This window comes from Chrysemys picta, chromosome 20 (assembly GCF_011386835.1).
Source record: "Chrysemys picta bellii isolate R12L10 chromosome 20, ASM1138683v2, whole genome shotgun sequence".
NCBI lineage: Eukaryota > Metazoa > Chordata > Testudines > Emydidae > Chrysemys > Chrysemys picta.
This window is the reverse complement of record NC_088810.1, coordinates 13195133-13216282: the sequence shown is the minus strand read 5'-3', so window position 1 is coordinate 13216282 and position 21150 is coordinate 13195133. Positions and strand designations below refer to the sequence as shown.

Below are 21150 nucleotides of genomic sequence, written 5' to 3'. Positions count from 1 at the left end.
GATGGTTCAGAGAAGAACCATGAGAATGATTACAGGATTAGAAAATATGCCTAGTAGTGAGAGACTCAAGCAGCTCAGCCTATTTAGCTAAACAAAGAGAAGGTTAAGGGGTGACTTGATTAAAATCTATGAATACCTACCGTGGGAACAAATATTTAATAGTGGACTTTTCAATCTAGCAGGGAAAGTTATAACACAGTCCAATGGTTGGGAGTTGAAGCTAGACATATTCAGACTGGAAATACAGCATACTTTTTTAACTACGAGAGTAATTAACCATTGGAACAATTCACCCAAGTTAATGGTGGATTGACTCTAATTGGGACAGGATCGGGTGCTAGCCACTCTAGAGGCCTACTCTACCGGCAAGCTGCCCTGTGGTATTTGGTATCAGAGGGATAGCCGTGTTAGTCTGAATCTGTAAAAAGCAACAGAGGGTCCTGTGGCACCTTTGAGACTAACAGAAGTACTGGGAGCATAAGCTTTCGTGGGTAAGAACCTCACTTCTTCAGATGCAAGTAATGGAAATCTCCAGAGGCAGGTATATATCAGTGTGGAGATAACGAGGTTAGTTCAATCAGGGAGGGTGAGGTGCTCTGCTAGCAGTTGAGGTGTGAACACCAAGGGAGGAGAAACTGTTTCTGTAATTGGATAGCCATTCACAGTCTTTGTTTAATCCTGATCTGATGGTGTCAAATTTGCAAATGAACTGGAGCTCAGCAGTTTCTCTTTGGAGTCTGGTCCTGAAGTTTTTTTGCTGTAAGATGGCTACCTTTACATCTGCTATTGTGTGGCCAGGGAGGTTGAAGTGTTCTCCTACAGGTTTTTGTATATTGCCATTCCTGATATCTGACTTGTGTCCATTTATCCTCTTGCGTAGTGACTGTCCAGTTTGGCCAATGTACATAGCAGAGGGGCATTGCTGGCATATGATGGCATATATAACATTGGTGGACGTGCAGGTGAATGAGCCGGTGATGTTGTAGCTGATCTGGTTAGGTCCAGTGATGGTGTTGCTGGTGTAGATATGTGGGCAGAGTTGGCATCGAGGTTTGTTGCATGGGTTGGTTCCTGAGTTAGAGTTGTTATGGTGCGGTGCGTGGTTGCTGGTGAGAATATGCTTGAGGTTGGCAGGTTGTCTGTGGGCGAGGACTGGCCTGCCTCCCAAGGTCTGTGAAAGTGAGGGGTCATTGTCCAGGATGGGTTGTAGATCACTAATGATGCGTTGGAGAGGTTTAAGCTGAGGACTGTAGGTGATGGCCAGTGGAGTTCTGTTGGTTTCTCTTCTGGGCCTGTCTTGTAGCAGGAGGCTTCTGGGTACACGTCTGGCTCGGTTGATTTGTTTCTTTATTTCCTTGTGTGGGTATCGTAGTTTTGAGAATGCTTGGTGAAGATCTTGTAGGTGTTGGTCTCTGTCTGAGGGGTTGGAGCAGATGCGATTGTACCTCAGTGCTTGGCTGTAGCATTCTCAAAACTACGATACCCACACAAGGAAATAAAGAAACAAATCAACCGAGCCAGACGTGTACCCAGAAGCCTCCTGCTACAAGACAGGCCCAGAAGAGAAACCAACAGAACTCCACTGGCCATCACCTACAGTCCTCAGCTTAAACCTCTCCAACGCATCATTAGTGATCTACAACCCATCCTGGACAATGACCCCTCACTTTCACAGACCTTGGGAGGCAGGCCAGTCCTCGCCCACAGACAACCTGCCAACCTCAAGCATATTCTCACCAGCAACCACGCACCGCACCATAACAACTCTAACTCAGGAACCAACCCATGCAACAAACCTCGATGCCAACTCTGCCCACATATCTACACCAGCAACACCATCACTGGACCTAACCAGATCAGCTACAACATCACCGGCTCATTCACCTGCACGTCCACCAATGTTATATATGCCATCATATGCCAGCAATGCCCCTCTGCTATGTACATTGGCCAAACTGGACAGTCACTACGCAAGAGGATAAATGGACACAAGTCAGATATCAGGAATGGCAATATACAAAAACCTGTAGGAGAACACTTCAACCTCCCTGGCCACACAATAGCAGATGTAAAGGTAGCCATCTTACAGCAAAAAAACTTCAGGACCAGACTCCAAAGAGAAACTGCTGAGCTCCAGTTCATTTGCAAATTTGACACCATCAGATCAGGATTAAACAAAGACTGTGAATGGCTATCCAATTACAGAAACAGTTTCTCCTCCCTTGGTGTTCACACCTCAACTGCTAGCAGAGCACCTCACCCTCCCTGATTGAACTAACCTCGTTATCTCCACACTGATATATACCTGCCTCTGGAGATTTCCATTACTTGCATCTGAAGAAGTGAGGTTCTTACCCACGAAAGCTTATGCTCCCAGTACTTCTGTTAGTCTCAAAGGTGCCACAGGACCCTCTGTTGCTGTGGTATTTGGTCACCCTAGGTGTGTGCGCACACACTCCCAGCCCAGTCCCTCTAGTTTAGGATTGGGTTATTTACTGTAACGTGTTTACATGTTTCCATTAATTCCATGGAAGGCCACTGCACTGAGACCATGAAATGCTAGGAACTGCCCAAGGTAAGGTTGCACATGACCCCTTAACTCTGCCCCCCTCCCCTCCCACACACACAATTATGATACAGCCTGTGACTATAACATTGCACAGTATCTCTCAGGTCATACAACAGAATAGCAGATCATTTTATTCTCCTTAAACACATAAATGGAGCTGCTTGTCACATCCTTCATCAGCAGAAGGATCCAGTTTATCTTTATTGACACAGGTTTTTTTTCTGTGGCAAGTTCTCTTCTCTCTACGGATTGCATTTTAATAATTCAGGCAGCAACCCTGGACTATACAGCTACTGTTCAACTCACAGCATAGCTTTCATGAATTGCAAGTCTGGGGTGAGGCAGTTAACTTAGCTGGAGATGGGAGTCTTGGAATTCAATTAGCTTGGATCAGGCCCTTTTGAGGAGCTAAGCAAACAAACAAATCTGCTGTACAAGCTTGGTTGACCTGTGGTTTCCCAACACTTAGTGCCATGGGCACAGGGGTATAAACCCCCTTCTCTTCAGCAGGCCTTGTTCTCTGGTTCAACCCCAGGCAGTTTGCTCCAGAGCCCAGAAGACTAGGAAGGCTATAGCACCATTCATTCGCCTGCTCAGATGCCCCATTCTTGCTCACCCCCATGCCCTCACACACACAAACTCCCCCCCTTGGCATAGCCTCCAATTGAAGCAGTTCAGCCCCAAAGGCAAAGTTTTCTGGAGGTGGCAGGTTTGGATGAAGACCATTTTGCAGCTCCAGGGGGCCCGGCCGCTGGTTGTGCTCGGTCTCTCAGCTCAGCCCAGCCCAGCCCCTCCTCCTCTTTTATCTCTGGTAAAAATCTTTCCCTCCCTCCATCCCATTGCTTGTAGAGCGGGGGTGCTGAGAGTCATTGAACCAAACTAACCCTGTCTATGATGGAAACCACTTCAAGCCGGTGGTATGGCATCACCCCCAGTTCCAACACCTATGGTTGGCAGCTGTAGGAGCCTCCTGCAGAGCCAGAGCCAGGCCTCTCCCCTGGCTCCCATGCAGAGCCAGAGACCTTCTCTTCTCTCTCTTACAGACCAGGGAAGAGGAACTGCTGTGGGACTGGAGATCCTTCTTCCCCACCACATCTCATGGAGAGCAGCTGGGGATGGGTAGAGAAATGCCCCAAGAGGGGGTGCAGCTGGGGGTGGTGGAGCAGGAGCAGGCAGCACGTGGGGCAGAAGGGAAAGCACAGGAAGCTGGAGGGTCAACTTGGGCAGTGACAGATTATCCAATGGGCCCATGGCCCCAGAAAAATGGGTGCCCCAGCAGAAATCCACTGTGGGGCAGCGGAAGCCCGGAGCCCTGGCCAAAGCCGTGTGACAGCCAGGGGAGACCCCAGCACCCCAACCCTGGTCCCCGACAGAAGTGCCAGGCGGGGGAAGCCCCAACACCTGGCAGAAGCCACAGCGCTCCAACCCTGGCTGCCACCCTGGGACTGGAGGTGCTCTTGCTCAGCACTGTGGCCCCGTTGCCGTGGTGGGGGGACGGAAGCTTTTCCAGTCTTGGGGCACGGGGGGGGAGGGCGCCAGAAAGGAGCAAATGGGGGGCGGGGCTGCAGTGCAGGGATGGAATGAGTAGGACTGTGGGCGAAATGGGGGCAGGGCCGCAGGGAAAAGGGGTAAAACCGGGTCAGGCCATAGGTGCAAGAGGGCAGGGCCGTGGGGGAAGAGGCAGAAGGGGGCGGAGTGGTGAGTGGGGCCACAGGAGGAAGGGGTGAACAGGGCCACGGTTCCAGTGCTGAAACCCCCACAGTTGCTCTGGCCCAGGGCCCTAGGAGACCTTAATCCACCTCTGAGGGTGGGGAATGGAGATGAGCTGCTGTGGAAGAGAGAGGGGCAGCTGTATGGCAAGGACATGAACACAGGACCATGCAGCCAGCCTGCACTGAAGCATTCCCCTTTACACCAGGGGCTGGGGCCAGGGAGCAGCTTGCTCTCCACAGCTCAGGGCCAGCTCCAAGCACCAGCTTGCCAAGCAGGTGCTTGGGGCGGCCACTCTGGAGAGGGGTGGCACGTCTGGCTATTCGGCGGCAATTCGGCGGACGGTCCCTCACTCCCACTTGGAGCGAAGGACCTTTTGCCGAATTGCCGCTGCAGATTGCGACTCCCCACCCCCACCCCCTGCTTGGGGCGGCAAAAACCCTGGAGCTGGCCCTGCCACAGCTCCAGGAAGGGGCCAGTTGCCTGCTGTGGCATGGTGATTCGTAGTGGGATGGGCTCTAATGGTTTCAGCAGTCTCTTGTTATCAGTCACGAGGGCATTAATATTGGACTCCCGAGCATGGAGGTGGGGAGCAGGTACCAGCTGGTTCTAGGCAATCCATCTCATTCACCCCACAGCATGTAGGGTGGATTTTGTGGGCAGAGCAGCAGCTGTATTTCAGGTTCTCCCATTCGTGCTGTGTAGCACACGCCGGGTCAAGCCCCAGGAATGCTGTGACCCTGGCTCCTAGCACAGACTGAACTGTTGCTGAGCACAGAGACCTGCCACCTCTCTCTCCTGGCCACCTCCCAGGGAAGGGGCTCAGCTCTGGCTGCAGTCTGCATCTGGAAGCCTTTTGGGAGTAGACAGGCGAGTGGTGGGGAGACCTGAGGCAGGCAGCCCTGGACCACTGGAGTGTTGGCTAGTTTTCTGGTTCAGTGATATTTAGATCATGCACTGCCACCAGCGATTGTTGCTTGGATTCCTTAATCAGCACTCACAGCTGGGAGGCAGACAGCGCATGAGGGCGTGTGCCAGGCAATGGCAGGTGCCTACCCTTGTAAGGAGCAGGTGAAGGGGTAGGTATGGTGATGGAAGTGCAGCATGGAGCAGGCTGGAGTCAGCAGGGGCTGAGTCATGATTCACAGATGGAGGGGATCCAGCCAGCAATGCGAAGGGCTGTGCCTCTGACCGACAGAGCAAGGGAGCGGGTTAGAGCATGGCCTTGCATTCCTCAGCCTGGAATCACCCACCATGCTCATGGTGGCCTTTTAAATGCAGCTTCTAACCCTTGTGGGCCAGATTTCAAAACAGTTCAGCCTCCTGCAGCTCCGCTGAGGATAATGAAGGGTGGAATCCCTGTTGGTCTCACTGTGAGAGGGAAGGATTCCACGGGGGCTGCTGGATTCTGAACATTTCTGAAAGTCTGGTCTGGTGATTGTGAAGATAACCTGGAAAACATGAATTGAGTAAGCAATCCAGTGGTGTCTGCCTGAGTCTGCAGGCAGCTGGACACAAATAAATAAATAAATTAAATTAATGGAGATATCCTATCGCCTAGAACTGGAAGGGACCTTGAAAGGTCATCGAGTCCAGCCCCCTGCCTTTACTAGCAGGACCAAGTACTGATTTTGCCCCAGATCCCTCTAAGTGGCCCCCTCAAGGATTGAACTCACAAACTTGGGTTTAGCAGGCCAATGCTCAAACCACTGAGCTATCCCTCTCCCCCTAATAGTTCTGCAATAGATAAGAACTGTCCCATTCATCTCAAAAGGGTATTCACTCTCAAATTTAAATTGCCATCTTTGGCTGTTCTACTGTTATAGTGCCACACCGATCAGCCTATGAGTACATTGCTCAATTTTTCACTGCTGATCATTTTAGCAGAAGCAGCCAGCTGTTGTGTTTATCCCACAATCTCAAACTGCCTCTCCAGTTGCCAAATCCCCAATCACCCTTTCCATGTTGTCACCTCCCCCCGCAGCTTCTTCCATGCCAGTTTGGTCAATACAGTTATGGCTACTTCAGTATAAACATCTTGGGTAGCTCAAAAGCAGAAGATGAGGTAACAGCACAAAGTAATGTAATTAATCTCAAGGCCAGTGATACAGGGACCCATGCTGAGCAGATCACTCATTTCAACTACAGAAAAGCAAAACTGATACACTAGAGTCACCTAGAACCCAGGACCTTGCTGCATTGGAGCTCTAGAACCCAGAGCCTATGTATTTTCCAGCCTGCCACACTACAGTGCTCTAGAAGCCAGGGCCTTGAGGTGGATTCTCCACCCTGCCGCACTACAGTGCTCTAGAACCCAGTGCTTTGCCACATGATTTGGGCCCAGCTTTCACAAGCACTTGGGGCCTTGGATATAACTGGCGCTGGCACGAGAATGATTGCAGGTTGCTGGGATGGGATGACATCCTCTCCCCAAATGGAACCCACCTCCCCGCCCCCCCCCCCCATACCTGCACACTCAGCCGCTGGGCCCTTGCCACAGGATGCTGCATTCCAGGAGTTTGATCAAGTTATCAGCTGCCTACTGCACTTAAGGAGAGCTGAAGGACTGGAACATGGCTGGTCATTAGCACAATAGGCAGTTAATAGGAGCCCTGAGGCAGGGTGTGCTGGAAAGGAGCGAGCCCAGGAGAACCTGCTGAGGAGGATGGGCCAGGGGGCAGTCTTTAACCTGTCTTGGCTGGTTGTTTCTAGACAAGGGTGCAATTAGAGCCCCCCTCCCATATGCACAGGTCCCAGCCCAAGGGCCCTATAATCATTGCAGACACACACTGTACTAGGAGCTGGAAAGCAACCCCCTCTCCAGCCCATAACAGGACTTGGGGAAGGGAGTACAGCTTTGGGCAATGGACTGTACTTCCCCCCTCCTCCCCGCCCCCCGGTGCTGCCCCTAATACTCCGGCAGCGGCTGTGCCCACACATTCCTGAGGTGTGATATGGGCGAGCTCACTGGCAGCAAGCGGGGAGGAGCAGCCGCTCTGATGGCAGCAGCAGCTCCTGCCTGTGGCTCTGGCAGCCAGCCGCACAGACACGGGCTGCTGCTGGCTGTGCTTCCCAGTGGTGTTTACACTTTCACACAGGGGTGGTGGCCAATTAGCTCTGCAAAATGCGGCAACATTGTAAGGGAATCTCAGTGCAGGGCACAGCCACTGCCTGTGCATCCAGCACTGCGTCCTCTCCCTGCACAACCCTCGAGGGAGGGGAAAGGAGGCTGGTCCCAGTTCTCTCTGAAACTGCCTGTCTCAGGAATCTCATCCTCACCCCAGATCTCAACAGCCACAGAACCTTTCCAAGACCCTCCAGGGCATGTATTTGCTGAGAGCAGAGTCCATTCAGGAAGGGGTTGCACATTCCTGAAATGAGAGGGATTTGCAGGGAATGCTGGTAGCAAGAGCATGCGATGCAGAATCCTGCTCATCAGCACTCTGTGGCACATGGAGCAGAGGGATGGATGGTGCCAGCTCAGGAATCAGCACTATTCCAAGCACATGTCACCAGGGCAGAGCCTAAAGCAGAGGCATTCACAGTGAGCCCTGGACCAGCTGGACAGTGTGAGGAGAGCCCCCTGCTAGACTCAGGCAGGAGCATTCCAGATCGAGCTACATAAATACAAACCAAAGCATCCAGAGCATTGAGGCAGAGAGAGGGATGGGGTTGGGGGAGATCCAGCCAGGCTTGGGTCTGTAAGGAAAAGGTGCATGGTCCAGCCACTCCCACGGCTCTGCTCTCCCACTGCAATTATTGAGCATCACTTGTATCCAGGGGGAAGGACAGGGCTGCAAGTATCTATGGGGAAGGAGCGCAAGCAGCAGAACGGGGTGCAGCTGTCCCTAGTATCTGTACAGAGGGGGGATCCCAGGACAGGCAGTGGGGCACACAGGGCTCTCCTGCCATGTCCTGATCTCTGCATTTGATGGGCCACATGTGACCAGCTAGCTTTGCGCCCTGCTGGAGAGACTGTGCTGCAGTCTCTGTGGGGACAAGTCTGTGCAGGAATCACTGCCCACCCCGTGGGCCAGCAGCATGAACGTATAGTAGACCATGAGCAGTGAGACGCCTACCAAACATGGCACCTTGGACCAGGCTTCCAGATGCTCTGCACAGATAGACATCTAAACTAGCAGTGTCATTTTCACCTGGGGTGCAGAGCTCTTTTGAAAGACCGGACCACATGCTCCGGATCATAGCTCAGGAACATGGAACGGTTATTCTCATTTATCAGCGGATCACGAGATTGGACTGAGAAACCCTTGTCCCACACCGATTTAGACCAGTAGAAACCTATAGAAACCCACAGTTCCATCTGATTTACCCCAGCATACGTACGAGGAGAATCATGCCCACCCCTCTGCGTTACTTGCACAGTAACGGTCGTACAAACACTGTGCACAACAAAAGGAGTTTTTACACAGTAAGACAATAGGGTGCCCCTGCTGTCTGCAGCATTTCTGATTTCTTGCTTGGGCTGTTAAAAGTCTCTGATAACATGCAGCCAGCTGGTGAGGTGGCACTGCTCCGAGAGCCTGCAGGTCTCCTCTCATGAGTTTGTGGCTTTTATACGCTTGCCTTTTCCATTGATGTTTCTCGGCGTGGTGGTATGACACGGCTCTGGGGTGTGAGAGCCAGAACAGTCTCTGGGCAACAGGACGGGGTCTGAGCCCCTTTGAAGGCTGTGGGATCTCTGCATGGTGACGCCATAGTTCCTTCTGGGCCAATCGCTGACGTGCTTGTTGCCAATGAAGCAGATGGTTTGGTTTGATATTCTCTGGTGTCTGGGGCCATCCTGCCCCAGTGAGGGTCTCAGAGTCGGGTCCTAGGGCTGCTCTTTGCTTTACAGGGATCTGTGTGTGTTCAGTGACATTGTCATGTAGAACTCTAGCAGCCAATGTCTTTCAAAGGAAAAATGGAAAATAAGGATTGTTTATTTTTCCCTTGAGAGCTACAAGAAAATATTAATGAGAAACCCTAGAAATGAGAACTGGAAACCCTTGGAGCCCTCACCCTCTCCTCTGCCCAGGGCATGTTTCCTAGTGATTTGTCACAGCTAAATCCTTTAGAAGTCCCATGAAAAGGGGCAGGAGTCCCATTACCTGGAAGCTGTCTCCTGCAGGCTCATTCAATAGGGCATGAATCTTAGAAAGTCTGTTGACCTAGCACCAAACAGCCAAGTCTCCTACTGGCTCCCAGGCAAATGGGAGGAGAAGCAATTTTAGAACCAAAAAAAACCCCCCAGGCCATGGAGAGTCATTCCCAGTGAATCCCAGCCACTGGAGATGGATGCAGCTGGTTCCAATAATGAAAGTCACCATCTAGCAGGTGTGGCGAAATCAGGTTAACTTGAAGGACAGTTCTCTCCAGCAGCTCTGAGTGGTGCCTTGGACCATTCGATCCTCTGCATGGAGCAGTCCCGGTCAGAGCCCAGCATGGAGCACGACAGTGTGACGGAGTACTGCAAACAGTATGCAAAGCTGCCAAGTTTAGGAGAGGTGACGAGCAGAGTCCACCAGGGACAGCTCTATGCAAATATTCATTACTGCACTTAGAGAGACAACGTGGGGGAGGGAATATCTGGACTAACTTCTGTTGGGGAGAGAGACAAGCTTCCGAGCAACACAGAGCTCTTCTTCAGATTGTCTTCTTTACTGTGCTTGGTGTTCAGCTACTTTGCTGAAATACCAGAGAACGGACAAGTTCCTAAGGCCAGATTAATGCCAAAGATGGGTGACAGATCACCACAGTTTGGGTGCCATGAGCACAGCTCCATTAGCAGCTGAATGTGCAAATACCCTTTTATATGAATAGACAGGGGCCTGACATCTCAGCTGCTAGCAGCTTCCACCCATCTATCTCAGAACTTGGCAAGGCAGCAGTATACAGATTTACAGACTCTGCTACCAGAAGGGCTACCACTGCCATTTCTTTAACAAGAAACTTCAGCTTAGAAAGTGATGGCTTAATCAGAGAGTTGGGAAGAACTTCGAACTGTCAGGAGCCTGTGTGGCCCTACGGTGAAGTCAGAAAGAGTGCTCTTTCCTGTGAAAGGAGCTCTCTCCAGGGGTATGGCTGGCCTAGGGGAGACGGAAATGAGTCCATGGTGCATGGGAATTCCACAACATTACTGTTTCTGGAGATGATCAGGTTTTTAAGTTTGCACCCAGCTTTTACCCTCAAAAACCAGCATAAGGGACAAGAAGGACTTGACATGCAGACATGAAAACACATGGAGAGCAGGAGCAACAGCAAATTCAATTTCAAGAGTTAAGGCCCAAGCCAGTCAATAAGAGTTTTGTCACTGACAACAAAGGGAACGGGTCCATCCCATGAATGTTCAGCAAGCCGACAGCTGGTATGAGAGACCAAAGCATTCATGGTGTCAAGTTCTGACCCCTGGGTATATACTCTGACAGCTAGCTCAAGCCACTACCCATGCTGTCATGACATTGCTATTTTTTGGCACCAGTTCAAGGAGCACTAGCAAGTATACATCTACCTGAGCAGGGAATCACACCTCCCAGCTGCTGTGTAGATGTATGCAGAGTGGCACCACTGTCATTTCAAACCAATTCCATTAAGCTGGTGCCCAGCCTCATCAGCCAGGGCGCTCTCAATTTAGTTTAAACCTGGCTTCTAGGGGCTCCTTAGCAAGTTAAGCTAAATGGATAAGCCCGGTTTAAATGGAATTAATAATGTCCACACAGGGCATGGCATCAGTTTAATTAACTGGTTTGGAAAGCAACCTCATCAGCAGAGTGAAAGGGTGTTGGCTGGAGAAGGATCCATCATGCTGAAAGGGGACACTGCCCAAAAAGAGGAGCAAGGGGAGGATGAGGAGGCATTGACACCTGGGTGGGCAGCAGCCAGAGTTCACTCTTCTCCCTGGTGAGTATTACTGTCCAGTCTCTCACTTTGGTCTCTGCTTCTGCTACACACCAAGGCCACGTGCAGTTGGGCTGTGCCCATCTGCTGGTCACGCTGGAGAAGCGAGGAGGATTTCAGGAAACATAGCTCAGAAGTTTACGGGGTGGCTGAGGATTGCTGAACAGTCACAGCTGCAACGCCTCTTATTGAACTGGACAGATGCTGACTTTCTGCTCCAGGACCCAGCGGTTGCCTCCTCTCCTCAAGCAAGTCTTTGGCCATTTGTAATATTTTGCAAATCCCTGCAAAGAGGACTCGGAGGGCCCAGAAGTGATGCTGTGCAGTGAGCAGTTCATAGAGTGACAGACTTGCCACAAGCACAAGACACGGTAGTAACAGAATAATGTAGCCAGCGAGAACACCACCATGCCACAGCAAATGCCACTGTGCTACTGCCAGAGGCCACCGCCGCACTGCTGCAGAAACAAGATGCCTGGGATCCCACTGAGCTTCCAGAGTTCAGGCCACTTCAATAAGAATAGTCTCCTTTGTTTCAGAGTAACAGCCGTGTTAGTCTGTATCCGCAAAAAGAAGAACAGGAGTACTTGGGTGCCACAAGTACTCCTAGTCTCCTTTGTGTATTCAGTCACCCTTCTGTCATGAAAAGCAGCTGCTCAGTACACACTAGCCAACCTGATCTCAGACAAGGAGTGAGCTGGCGTGGCTGGTTTTATACACAGGTCCCAGTGCCCCTCACCCTGAGAGGCCATGTTGCTGATAGAGCTACATTTTGTGCCTCAGCCTCCCCATCCCTTGTTTCTTGTTACAGGAGCCCAGGTGCAAGGCGCTGTATGAACACAGAACAGAAAGGTGTCTCTGTTTGGTTCCTCTCCCTCGTTACCTTCATCTCAAACTACACTGTGTGCCCTTCAGGACAAACAGTGCCCGTATCTCCTTACATGTTTGTGCAGCACCAGGCACCCATGGGGCCCCAATCCTAACTGGGGCTTCTGGGGATTCCTAAAATATTAATAAATAATTGATAATGGAGTGGAGGCAGAAGTTGAAGCGAGCGCCCAGAGCTCTTTAAAACATGGGATGGGGAGAAGCAGCAGCCATCTCTCCTGCTCCCCCTCCCAGCAGGAGAGACAGGGCAGAAGGGAGCAGAGAGATGGTTCTGCATTCCAACACAGGGATGGTCATGTTGGAATAGAGCCCATCCCGGTGAGGGTGAGTCATGTCCACCTTTGGCCTCTTGCCAGTTTGGGTCTTCCTGGGGAGCAACTGAGATGTGCAGAGGATCACCAGAAAGCGAGCCCTACACCCCAGTGTCATTGTGACTCCCTCACAACCTCACTAGGACTCTGTTGGTTTGTGGACTCCCAGATCAGGGCACGGAAATTAGCAATGGACCAACTGGTTCTAGTTTTGCTGGCCAAAATGATTTAGAGAAGGAACCAATCATCATCTCAAGATTTGCTCAGATGGATCAGTTCTTCCATCAAAAGCATTGCCATAGTAGTGAGAATTGGTTCCTTTCTCAAGCCCTTGTGTCAGAGGAGCTCTCTCCACTCCTGTGTGTACGTAGGAGGCGGGGGACCAGGGACAGTTATCTTTGCAATGGGTGCAATTCTTTAAGCAGGAGACGTGAAAGCCACTGAACTAAGATGGCCCTGGACAGAGAGGTGGGTTCCGTGGGGAAGGGAGAAGCAGCATTGCTTTAGAGAAGGGGGCTGTCTGAAGAAGAGAGGAGACTGTAGCTGGTGACCAGGAATTGCTCAGAGATGCAGAAAGAGCCCTGGCCAATGGTGGAGCTAAGGGCTGTCTGCCTTCATCTCGGTGGAGAGTGATAAAATGAGGCCAGAGACACGTTCCACTTGGGCCAGTTCGGCGCATGGGCACCAGGGCTGAAGGACAAGGAGGGAGTTGCCTTTCCCATGCATTCTGTGTCTAGACAGCAGCCCAGCATTCTCTCTCCTCACACCTTCTGACTGGAAGGAGACTGGAAAGGCACAAGGGCCTGGCAGGGACTCAGTAGTCATCGCTGGCAATTGCAGTTCCCCAGCTTGTTTCAGTTCTTCCTCCGGCTCATTGCAGACATGCCCTCCACATTCCCCAGCACATGTCCAGCACAGCCTCTGAGTCAGTAACACAGGTTATTCCCAAACCTGAGGATAGTCAGAGTGGAAGCAAAGTTTCAGTCCTGCCTTTGCAGCGCCAGCACTTCCCCTCACTGTCTGAGTATGTGGCTGGGAGACACTGTGTACCCTGATCTCTGTTGTTGTTTTCAATCCAGTGTGTCTCATTGATCCTAATGCCTTTTGCCAGATAGCTGAGTTGTCTGTTTCAGCAATCCTGGTTCGCAGCTTGCTCTGCCTGCCGTTTAGTAGACAGCTTCCCTGTTCTGTTGCACTTGTTATTCTCAGAGTCTAATAATGCAAAAAAGCAACCACAGCTGCATTTCCTCTTGGCTAGGCTTCCTGCAACAGAATGGCTCCCTGAGGGGGAATGGGCCTATCTGAAACTATCAGAGTGGTTTTAATTTTGTTTCAAGAGATTCACAAAAGGTTGCACTTCACTTTCCTCCTCCTTTCTCATGCCTGTGGTGGAATTAGTTCACCAGGGCTGCCACAACTTCCCCAGCCAACTTCCCCCATGTGACATGGGACTGAAACAAGGTTTGTAGCATATGTGAAACCTTAATGATAGCTGTGAAGTCAGTAGTTGCTTTAGCACAAGTATGTGGATGTGCCTCTACCCAAGCCTAAGTAGTATTTACAAAAGGCACAATGTGCATCCTAATGCGACTGCAACTGAGGACAAGGAGCTCGCAGTCTGGCAAGGAGGGGCTAAGAAATGACTATGGGGCTGAGGGACTACACTTAGCACCCCCACCCCCGTGAGAGCTGCCGCACAGCCTCACTATGGTACAAATGTGTCCTATTGAAGAAAAATAGCTATTGCAAGGATCTCGCCATCATTTGCATAGGACAGTTACAGTGCATCAGGTAGATGCACACAGATAGACCATGGGCTGAGCCAGCAGATGGTGGCAAACCCATCTGCCCAGCTGATCAGAGTATTACTGAGCATGCCACTACAGATTTCCTTAGGTGGGGCTCAAGGGCTTATATTAACAATGTACGCAACCTCCCAGTGAGACAAGTCATTATTATTATCTTCGTTTCAGAGGTGGAGAAATTAAAAGACAGAGAGGCTGCTGACTAGACCAAGGTCACTCAATACACCTCTGGCACAGCCAATGGAGCCCATATCTCCTGACTCCCAGGGCTGCGCTCTAACCACTACTCCCTCCCAGAAGCACTAATACCCATTTGGGTATCCTGTGAGGGGATGGTCTCATTCACTGGGTGTTAGCTGGAAACACATGGCACTCACCAAAGACAGGGAAATCTCCTCCCATCACAGTGCTTCTGCTCAGCATGAAGTGCTCCTAGGGGAAGCCTGGGAATTCACATGAGGGTCAGATACTTGGTGAATCCACCCATCTCTAGATCAACAGACCTTAGGGCACACAACTAAGAGAGGGTAGGAGGAAGTGCATGGGGGAGAACATTTTCTACTGTGCTGAGAAAGGAATGATGGCCCAGTGGCTGGGGAACTAGCCTAGGACTTGGGAGATCTCATTTCAAGTCCCTGCTCTGCCACAGACTGCCTGACACCCCTTGGGCCAGTCACTTAGCCTCTTTGACCATCAGTCCCCCATCTGTACAATGGGGATAACAGCACTTAGAGCTACTAAAGATTGTGAGGTGCTACAGTAATAGGTGATATACAAGTACCTTCAGTAGATGAGGTCCGCAGCAGACCAGGGCCTGGAGCTTTAGTGTTCAGTGGGTTTCCTCATGTAGCTAGTGTACACGATTTTCAAATAAATAAGAAGGTTTTGCTCCTGAACTAATCCTCTCTCTCTCTCTTACTGGTGGGGTTCTTGTAGGCACAAAATCATCCTCTCCCCAACCTCACACACTCCCAGCCCAAAGACACCAAAATCTGCACAGCACATCAGCTGTCCAAGGGCACACAGACAAAGCTACTATGGTGAAGTACCAAGACTTTTCCCAGAGTCTAACAGTTCTGCTCCCTGGGCAACAGAACCCTTTGTGGAACCCCACCTCCTGTCTCATTACAATGGTCAAGGAGCTGTGGGATACAATGTAGCTAATTCCCAAGGGGAGGAGACAGGTGGGGAATTTTATACTTGCAGCACCTTACCTCTCCCCTCTGAGGGGGTACCACATTCCTCAGTAACACTGCCAGAAGGGCCCTACTGGTGAGAGAGCTGTGCCAGGGACACATTCAGAGGTTGAGGGGTGCATGGGAGGGGGGTTTTAGGACAATCAATGGCGAAGGACATTTTCCTGAGCCCATATCATTGACTGGTGAACAGCATGACACTACAGAATGTCTTCCTGCAGGGGCAGTATTTCTTAGCCAATGCTTTTCTGAATTCATAGTGGGAGTAAACAGTGCTCCAGGTTGGTGCTCACAGATTTTTTTGGTTTTATGTTTTTCAGCCAGCATCACCCTTGCTGATCTCAGCAAAGGGCCAGAGAACAAAGGAAACACTGACACTTCTTACCGTTCTTCCTGAGGGAAGCTTGCCATGTCATTTTCCATGCTGTACTCTGCCTGGGGGCTACACAGAGAACTTCAACCCACCACTCTCAACCGATACCACGTGCATTTTTATGAGCACTTGGGATTCAGTCAAAAATGTGTCCATGCACACGGACACCCAGTCAATTCACTGAACACAATCAGGCTTAAAACACTGAGGGTTATTAGCCATTGGGACACTTTAAAAACAAAACGAAAAACTCAGCCCTTGGTAAAGACCTGCTCGAGGAATTATTTTGGGGATGTTCTATGGCCTTTGCTATATAGGAGGTCAGACTAGATGATCACAGTGATCTCAGTGGCATTTAGCATGGCCTTTTTAACAAACAATCAAGAATGACATGGTGCCAGCCATACCCAGGTGGCTCCTCTTTGGGACTTCATGACGCCGAAGGCATGACAGCCCCATGCTCATAAGAACATAAGAACGGCTATACTGGGTCAGACCAAGGGTCCATCCAGCCCAGTATCCTGCTGTCTGACAGTGGGCAATGCCAGGTGCCCCAGAGGGAGTGAATCTAACAAGCAATGATCAAGTGATCTCTCTCCTGCCATCCATCTTCACCCTCTGACAAACAGAGGCTAGGGACACCATTCCTTACCCACCCTGGCTAATAACCATTAACTGACAACCTCCATGAATTTATCTAGTTCTCTTTTAACCCCTATTATAGTCCTAGCCTTCACAACCTCCTCAGGCAAGGAGTTCCACAGGTTGACTGTGCGCTGTGTGAAGAAGAATTTCCTTTTATTTGTTTTAAAGCATTTGGTGGCCCCTAGTTCTTATATTATGGGAACAAGTAAATAACTTTTCCTTATATCATAATCACCAAGACCACCACCACCTAGAATGCATGGAGAGTGCCTGTCTCTGGAGCTTTTGAATGGGTGTGATCACATGACACCCTGCTTCCAGTAACAGTCTTCTCCTCTAGTGTGGGGAGGGGAAGAGGATAGAAACTCTCCTGCTGTGAAGGGCTAGCAGAGCTTCTCCCGTAGCTCAACAGGAGAGCTGCTCCTACTTTGGGATCCAAGCACCTCCAGTTCATGCCCTAACCAGGATGTTTCCTGGTTCCAGTTTCTCATCCTTCCCACATGCTGCAATACTTCATCCAGCCTTTGGTTCCAGGCTATTTTACCCCAGTAAGCATTTTCAGTTTTACTTCCTGCACCACGAAATCAGGCAATGAGGAAGTGTAAGGAGAGCAGTCCAGCACCCCTCCATCATTAGCACCTGCAATGCACACTGAGGAAGAGCTCATTCAAGACCTAACTGGTGAAATACATGGCCACAGTTGCAGAGATAGTCTGAGAATCCTGCCTGCACTGAACATGGCATTTCTAGATGCAGGGGGGGGGGGGGGAAGGGGGAAGGAGGAAATGGATGAATGGTCCTCTCATTAGCATGTGAGTACACACAACGCTCTTCTACTTCACACCTCTAATTCACCTTATGCTCTAATTCCACCACAAGTTGCTGAGATAGATGCAGGAATTACTGGGAGAAATCTCCAGCCTCTGTTAAGTAGGAGGTTAGAGTAGATAATAAGAGTCCTTTCTGGTTTTGAAATCTGCGAAACCCTTGTCTTAGCACTGCTGGTCCCTCACCGCCCACCTCTGAATTATTTCCTGCTTCTGATGAGTCTCAGTACGTGTACAGCACCACATATGTGCGTATATAATACTTTAAAGACAAATATAAAGAGAGGGTGTCATTGACATGACATCAGTGATCTCATGGTCATTTCAGGCCACAAGCCCCAAGCCTGGCTATTGAGGTTCAGCCAGCATTTCATTTTGCAGCAATACAGTTACGAAAAGCAATGTATTACCTTTACAAATCCTTATCAAAATTATGTTTGCTTTGTGGTACTTCATTAAAGGTTGTTTTGGCATGCATCGCTCTGCCTATTGTTGTTATACATAATGGGTAAACACCCTTTGTCTCAAGGGTTATGGGGCTACAGAGCCGCTCCATGCTTTCTGCGTAATAAACAATCTGTATACAGAGTGCCAGGGGGATTTGAAAGATACGTGAACAATAAGACATACAAATATGAACAGGTTTCTCCGGGAGGAACTGGTGGAATTGGTCTGTCTTCTTCAAACCCTGCTGCAGCCTTCTGCTATCTTCCGAGCACTTTAAACCCAGCTAATTGCAGCACTGTATGTCCTAGCTTAATGGGAGAGGCAGATGGACTAACAGAGATACAAATGGAAAGCTGGCTAGGAAGGTAAACAGGCAGAGATGGGAAGACAGGCAGCAAGCCTGAAAATGTTAAATAAATCTCTCCAAATTGCTACTGGAACTAAAAGCCAATCTCAGCCTCAACTCTAGCACTGAAGCCCTGCCTCGAAATGCAGCATGCCACAGCCCTGGCAGGACTGCGGTCACCTTTGGCACTTGGCTACCCTTAGCTGCAAGAACACAAGCCTGCTGAGATGGTGACACGGCCAATCTGGGGTGCAGTGACTGAGGCCCTGGCTCCCTATGCTGCACCCTAACCCCCCTCCCCCAGCATAGTCACCCAGTGGGAGCCATGGAGAGACACATCATGGGAAGACTCCCGATCCTCGCGGCAGGAGGGGCAGGGGTGCCAGCCTCTCTGGAAAATTCCAGGGATGAGGAGGTGTGGAGCCACCCATACCTGTTTGCTGAAAAGGTGGCAAAGGGACAGCCTGGGGAGGGGGTGACCTTGATACCAGCTGCCCCAGGCTGGAGGACCCCGTTGGAAGGGCTCGGGGGAACACCCGGGGTGGCCCCTCCTGCTCCTCAGCCCAGAGCCGCACGGCCAGCTCCGCTAACTCCATCCCTTCGAGGCAGGGGCCCTGCCCCTCCCTTTCTCACCGCGCCCAGCTGCGCCCTGCTGCGTCGCAGGCTGCAGAGCCGCTGGCTGGATGCACCGAACCGCCGCTACACGGCTGTGCCCGGGGGACCCTCCCCCGGGACGATGGCCCGGCCAGTCCGGTCCCCGAGCCCGAGGACCTCCCCCGCCCCTTTCGGGACAGCGACTGCAGCCAGCACCGAGCAGGTCTGGGAGCTGGGCCGGGAGCCGGGCCAATCTACAGGACGAGGACTGGTCTCCGGAGCCGAGCCCGACACCGATCCCAAGGAGGGCGGCGGGGGTACCTATCACCCGGGGAGCCTGGCTGACCTACATAGCGGCACCGCTCGCCAGCGGCAGGCAGCGCCCAGCGACCCCCTCCCCGCTGTGCCCGGGCTCCCAGCCCCCGCGCTGAGCGCCGCAGAACAGGGAACCCTCGCCCGCACCTGGCTGCGCCCTAGGGGCGCGGCGCCCCCGGCCCAGCCCCAGCGGGCCCGAGGCTGAGCCCGGCCGAACCGAGGCAACGCAGGGTGCGGGCAGGCGAGACGCGATACCCCAGCTGCCGGGCAGGAGGCGGCGGCGGCGGCTCCCGGACCCTCTTCTAGAGGACCGGGTTACGGCGCTGTCCGCGGTCCGCTCCCTGGGCCGCGGATGGCGCGACCGGCCTCCGCGAAACGGCGTTTACAGACAGGAGAGCGGCTGGACCCCCCGCCCGGAGCCCGGGCTGACACCCATGGCCCCCCACTCACCATCCTGCGAGAGGGTCCCGCTGCCCGCCGCCAGGCAGCCGAGGAGCAGCAGCAGGGTCAGCGCCGGCGGCAGCATGGTTGTTCTAGGGCTGCGGGGATCCTCCAAGGCTCAGCCCCGCGGGAAGCGAGCGGCCGGCCCGCCCGCACCCAAAACCACGAGCAACCACCACGGCTTCTGCTATTGACTGAAGCCAGCGCGGCGGCTGCAGCAGGGGATTAAATAGAGCACGCGGAACGGACCATTAGGGCTGCGAGCGTAGGGGGACGGGAACATCTTTCCGAACGTTTCCCCCCCTCCGCCCTGTTGAAACACGCTCGCTCGGCTCCCCCCTCCGCGCGCACTGCCCCCCGCAGAAGACTTGGTGCGATCCGCACGCTCCGGTCCCCGCGGAGCTTGCTGCTGCTCGCTGGGCGGGGGCTGGAGTGGCCGCGGGGGGCCCGGGAGCCGGGCCTGGGTCCGAACCAGCAGCGTTGGCCTCGGACGGTGCAATGCAGCCTTTGGGAGCGGGCGGGTCACTGGCACCTGCCGGCACTGCCTCCGGTGACTGCTCCGAGGCAGCCGGACCAGCCCTCCCCCGGCGGGCGCACACGCACAGCCCGCGTCCCCACAGACCATGGGAGGCTGCGTCTTCCCGACGCTTTGTATAGCGGCTGGGAAAACACGGCAGCCGCCAGCCCCAAACCAAAACAAGCCACACCCGCTTCCAGAACACACCCAGCCGCGCCTCCAAGATCCGGGCCACCGCGGCGTGATTGTCCCTGCCCCAGGCTCATTCCCCAGGCTCGGGCTAGGCCGGGGTGGCAGGATGGTTCAAGTCATGGTGGGGAAAGGACGTGATAAAACCCATTTCCCCACTGGGGCTGTCACTGATGTGTGGGGAGCTGGGGTCTATGTGGGGCAGGCTGTATCAGCGGTGTATTGGTGAGGAGGGGTCTCTGAGCAAGCTGTATCAGTGGAGTATTGGTGAGGAGAGGTCTGTGTGGGGTAGGCTGTATTAGCGGTGTATTGGTGAGGGCGGGTGTCTGTGGGGCAGGTTGTATTAGCAATGTATTGACGAGGAGGGGTCTGTGTGGAGCAGGCCGTCTCAGCGTTGTTTGGATGAGGAGGAGTCTGTGTCGGGCAGGCTGTATTAGTGGTGATTTGGTGAGGAGAGGTCTCTGTTGGGCTGGCTGTATCAGGAGTGTATAGGTGAAGTGGGGTCCCTGTGAGGCAGGCTCTATCAGTAGTGATGATGATGAGTAGTTTGTGTCGGGTAGGCTGTATCAGTAGTGTATTGGTGAGGCAGGGTCTCTGTATCAGCCATGTAGTATTGGCGAGGAAGGGTCTGTGTGGAGCAGGCTGGCTCAGTGGTGTTTTGGTGAGGAGGGGATCTGTGGAGCATGCTGTATCAGCGGTGTATTGGTGAGGAGGGGTCTGTGTGGGGCAGGCTAGATCAGCACTGGTATTGGTGAGGATACTCCTTGTGGGTCAGGTTTTATCAGTGGTGTATTGGTGAGAGGGTGTCACGTTGGGGCAGCCTGTATCAGTGACAGGATCTCTGGAGACAGGGTCCATAGCAACTTTCCTAATCAGGATCCTTTGTTGAGGAGCTAGTTCTTTGTAAAAAGGGGGTGCTGCTGTGTAAATACAGCTCCAGTGGAGTAGTTAATGTGGGAGAAGTGGTTGTCCCATAGCGCTAAGGGAGGCCAGTGGAACCATCTTTCATCATCCTCCCCCCCCCCCCCTTTTTTAGCCCTGGAAACACCCCTGGCTTGCACAGGTGTCCCTGTCTTTCCATAC

The 21150-nt window shown here is 52.3% G+C and overlaps 1 protein-coding gene across 20 annotated transcripts in view; it reads right to left on the bottom strand.

Moving 5' to 3' along the window:
- Positions 1–20012, bottom strand: part of CADM3 (cell adhesion molecule 3) — a 145946-nt gene extending 125934 nt beyond the window's left edge. For 6 of the 20 annotated variants that reach the window (XR_010594114.1, XR_010594115.1, XM_005310845.5 and 3 more), the window contains exon 1: positions 19371–19585. Coding sequence is in view for 15 of the 20 variants with exons in the window: in XM_005310845.5 (XP_005310902.1) it covers positions 19371–19446 (76 nt within the window). In the remaining 5 variants the exon portion in view is untranslated. Of the gene's footprint in view, positions 1–19370 lie in introns of all 20 variants that reach the window. The other 14 variants (XM_042842481.2, XM_042842484.2, XM_042842485.2 and 11 more) reach the window with 9 other exon arrangements.
- Between the last annotated feature and the right edge of the window lie 1138 nt (positions 20013–21150).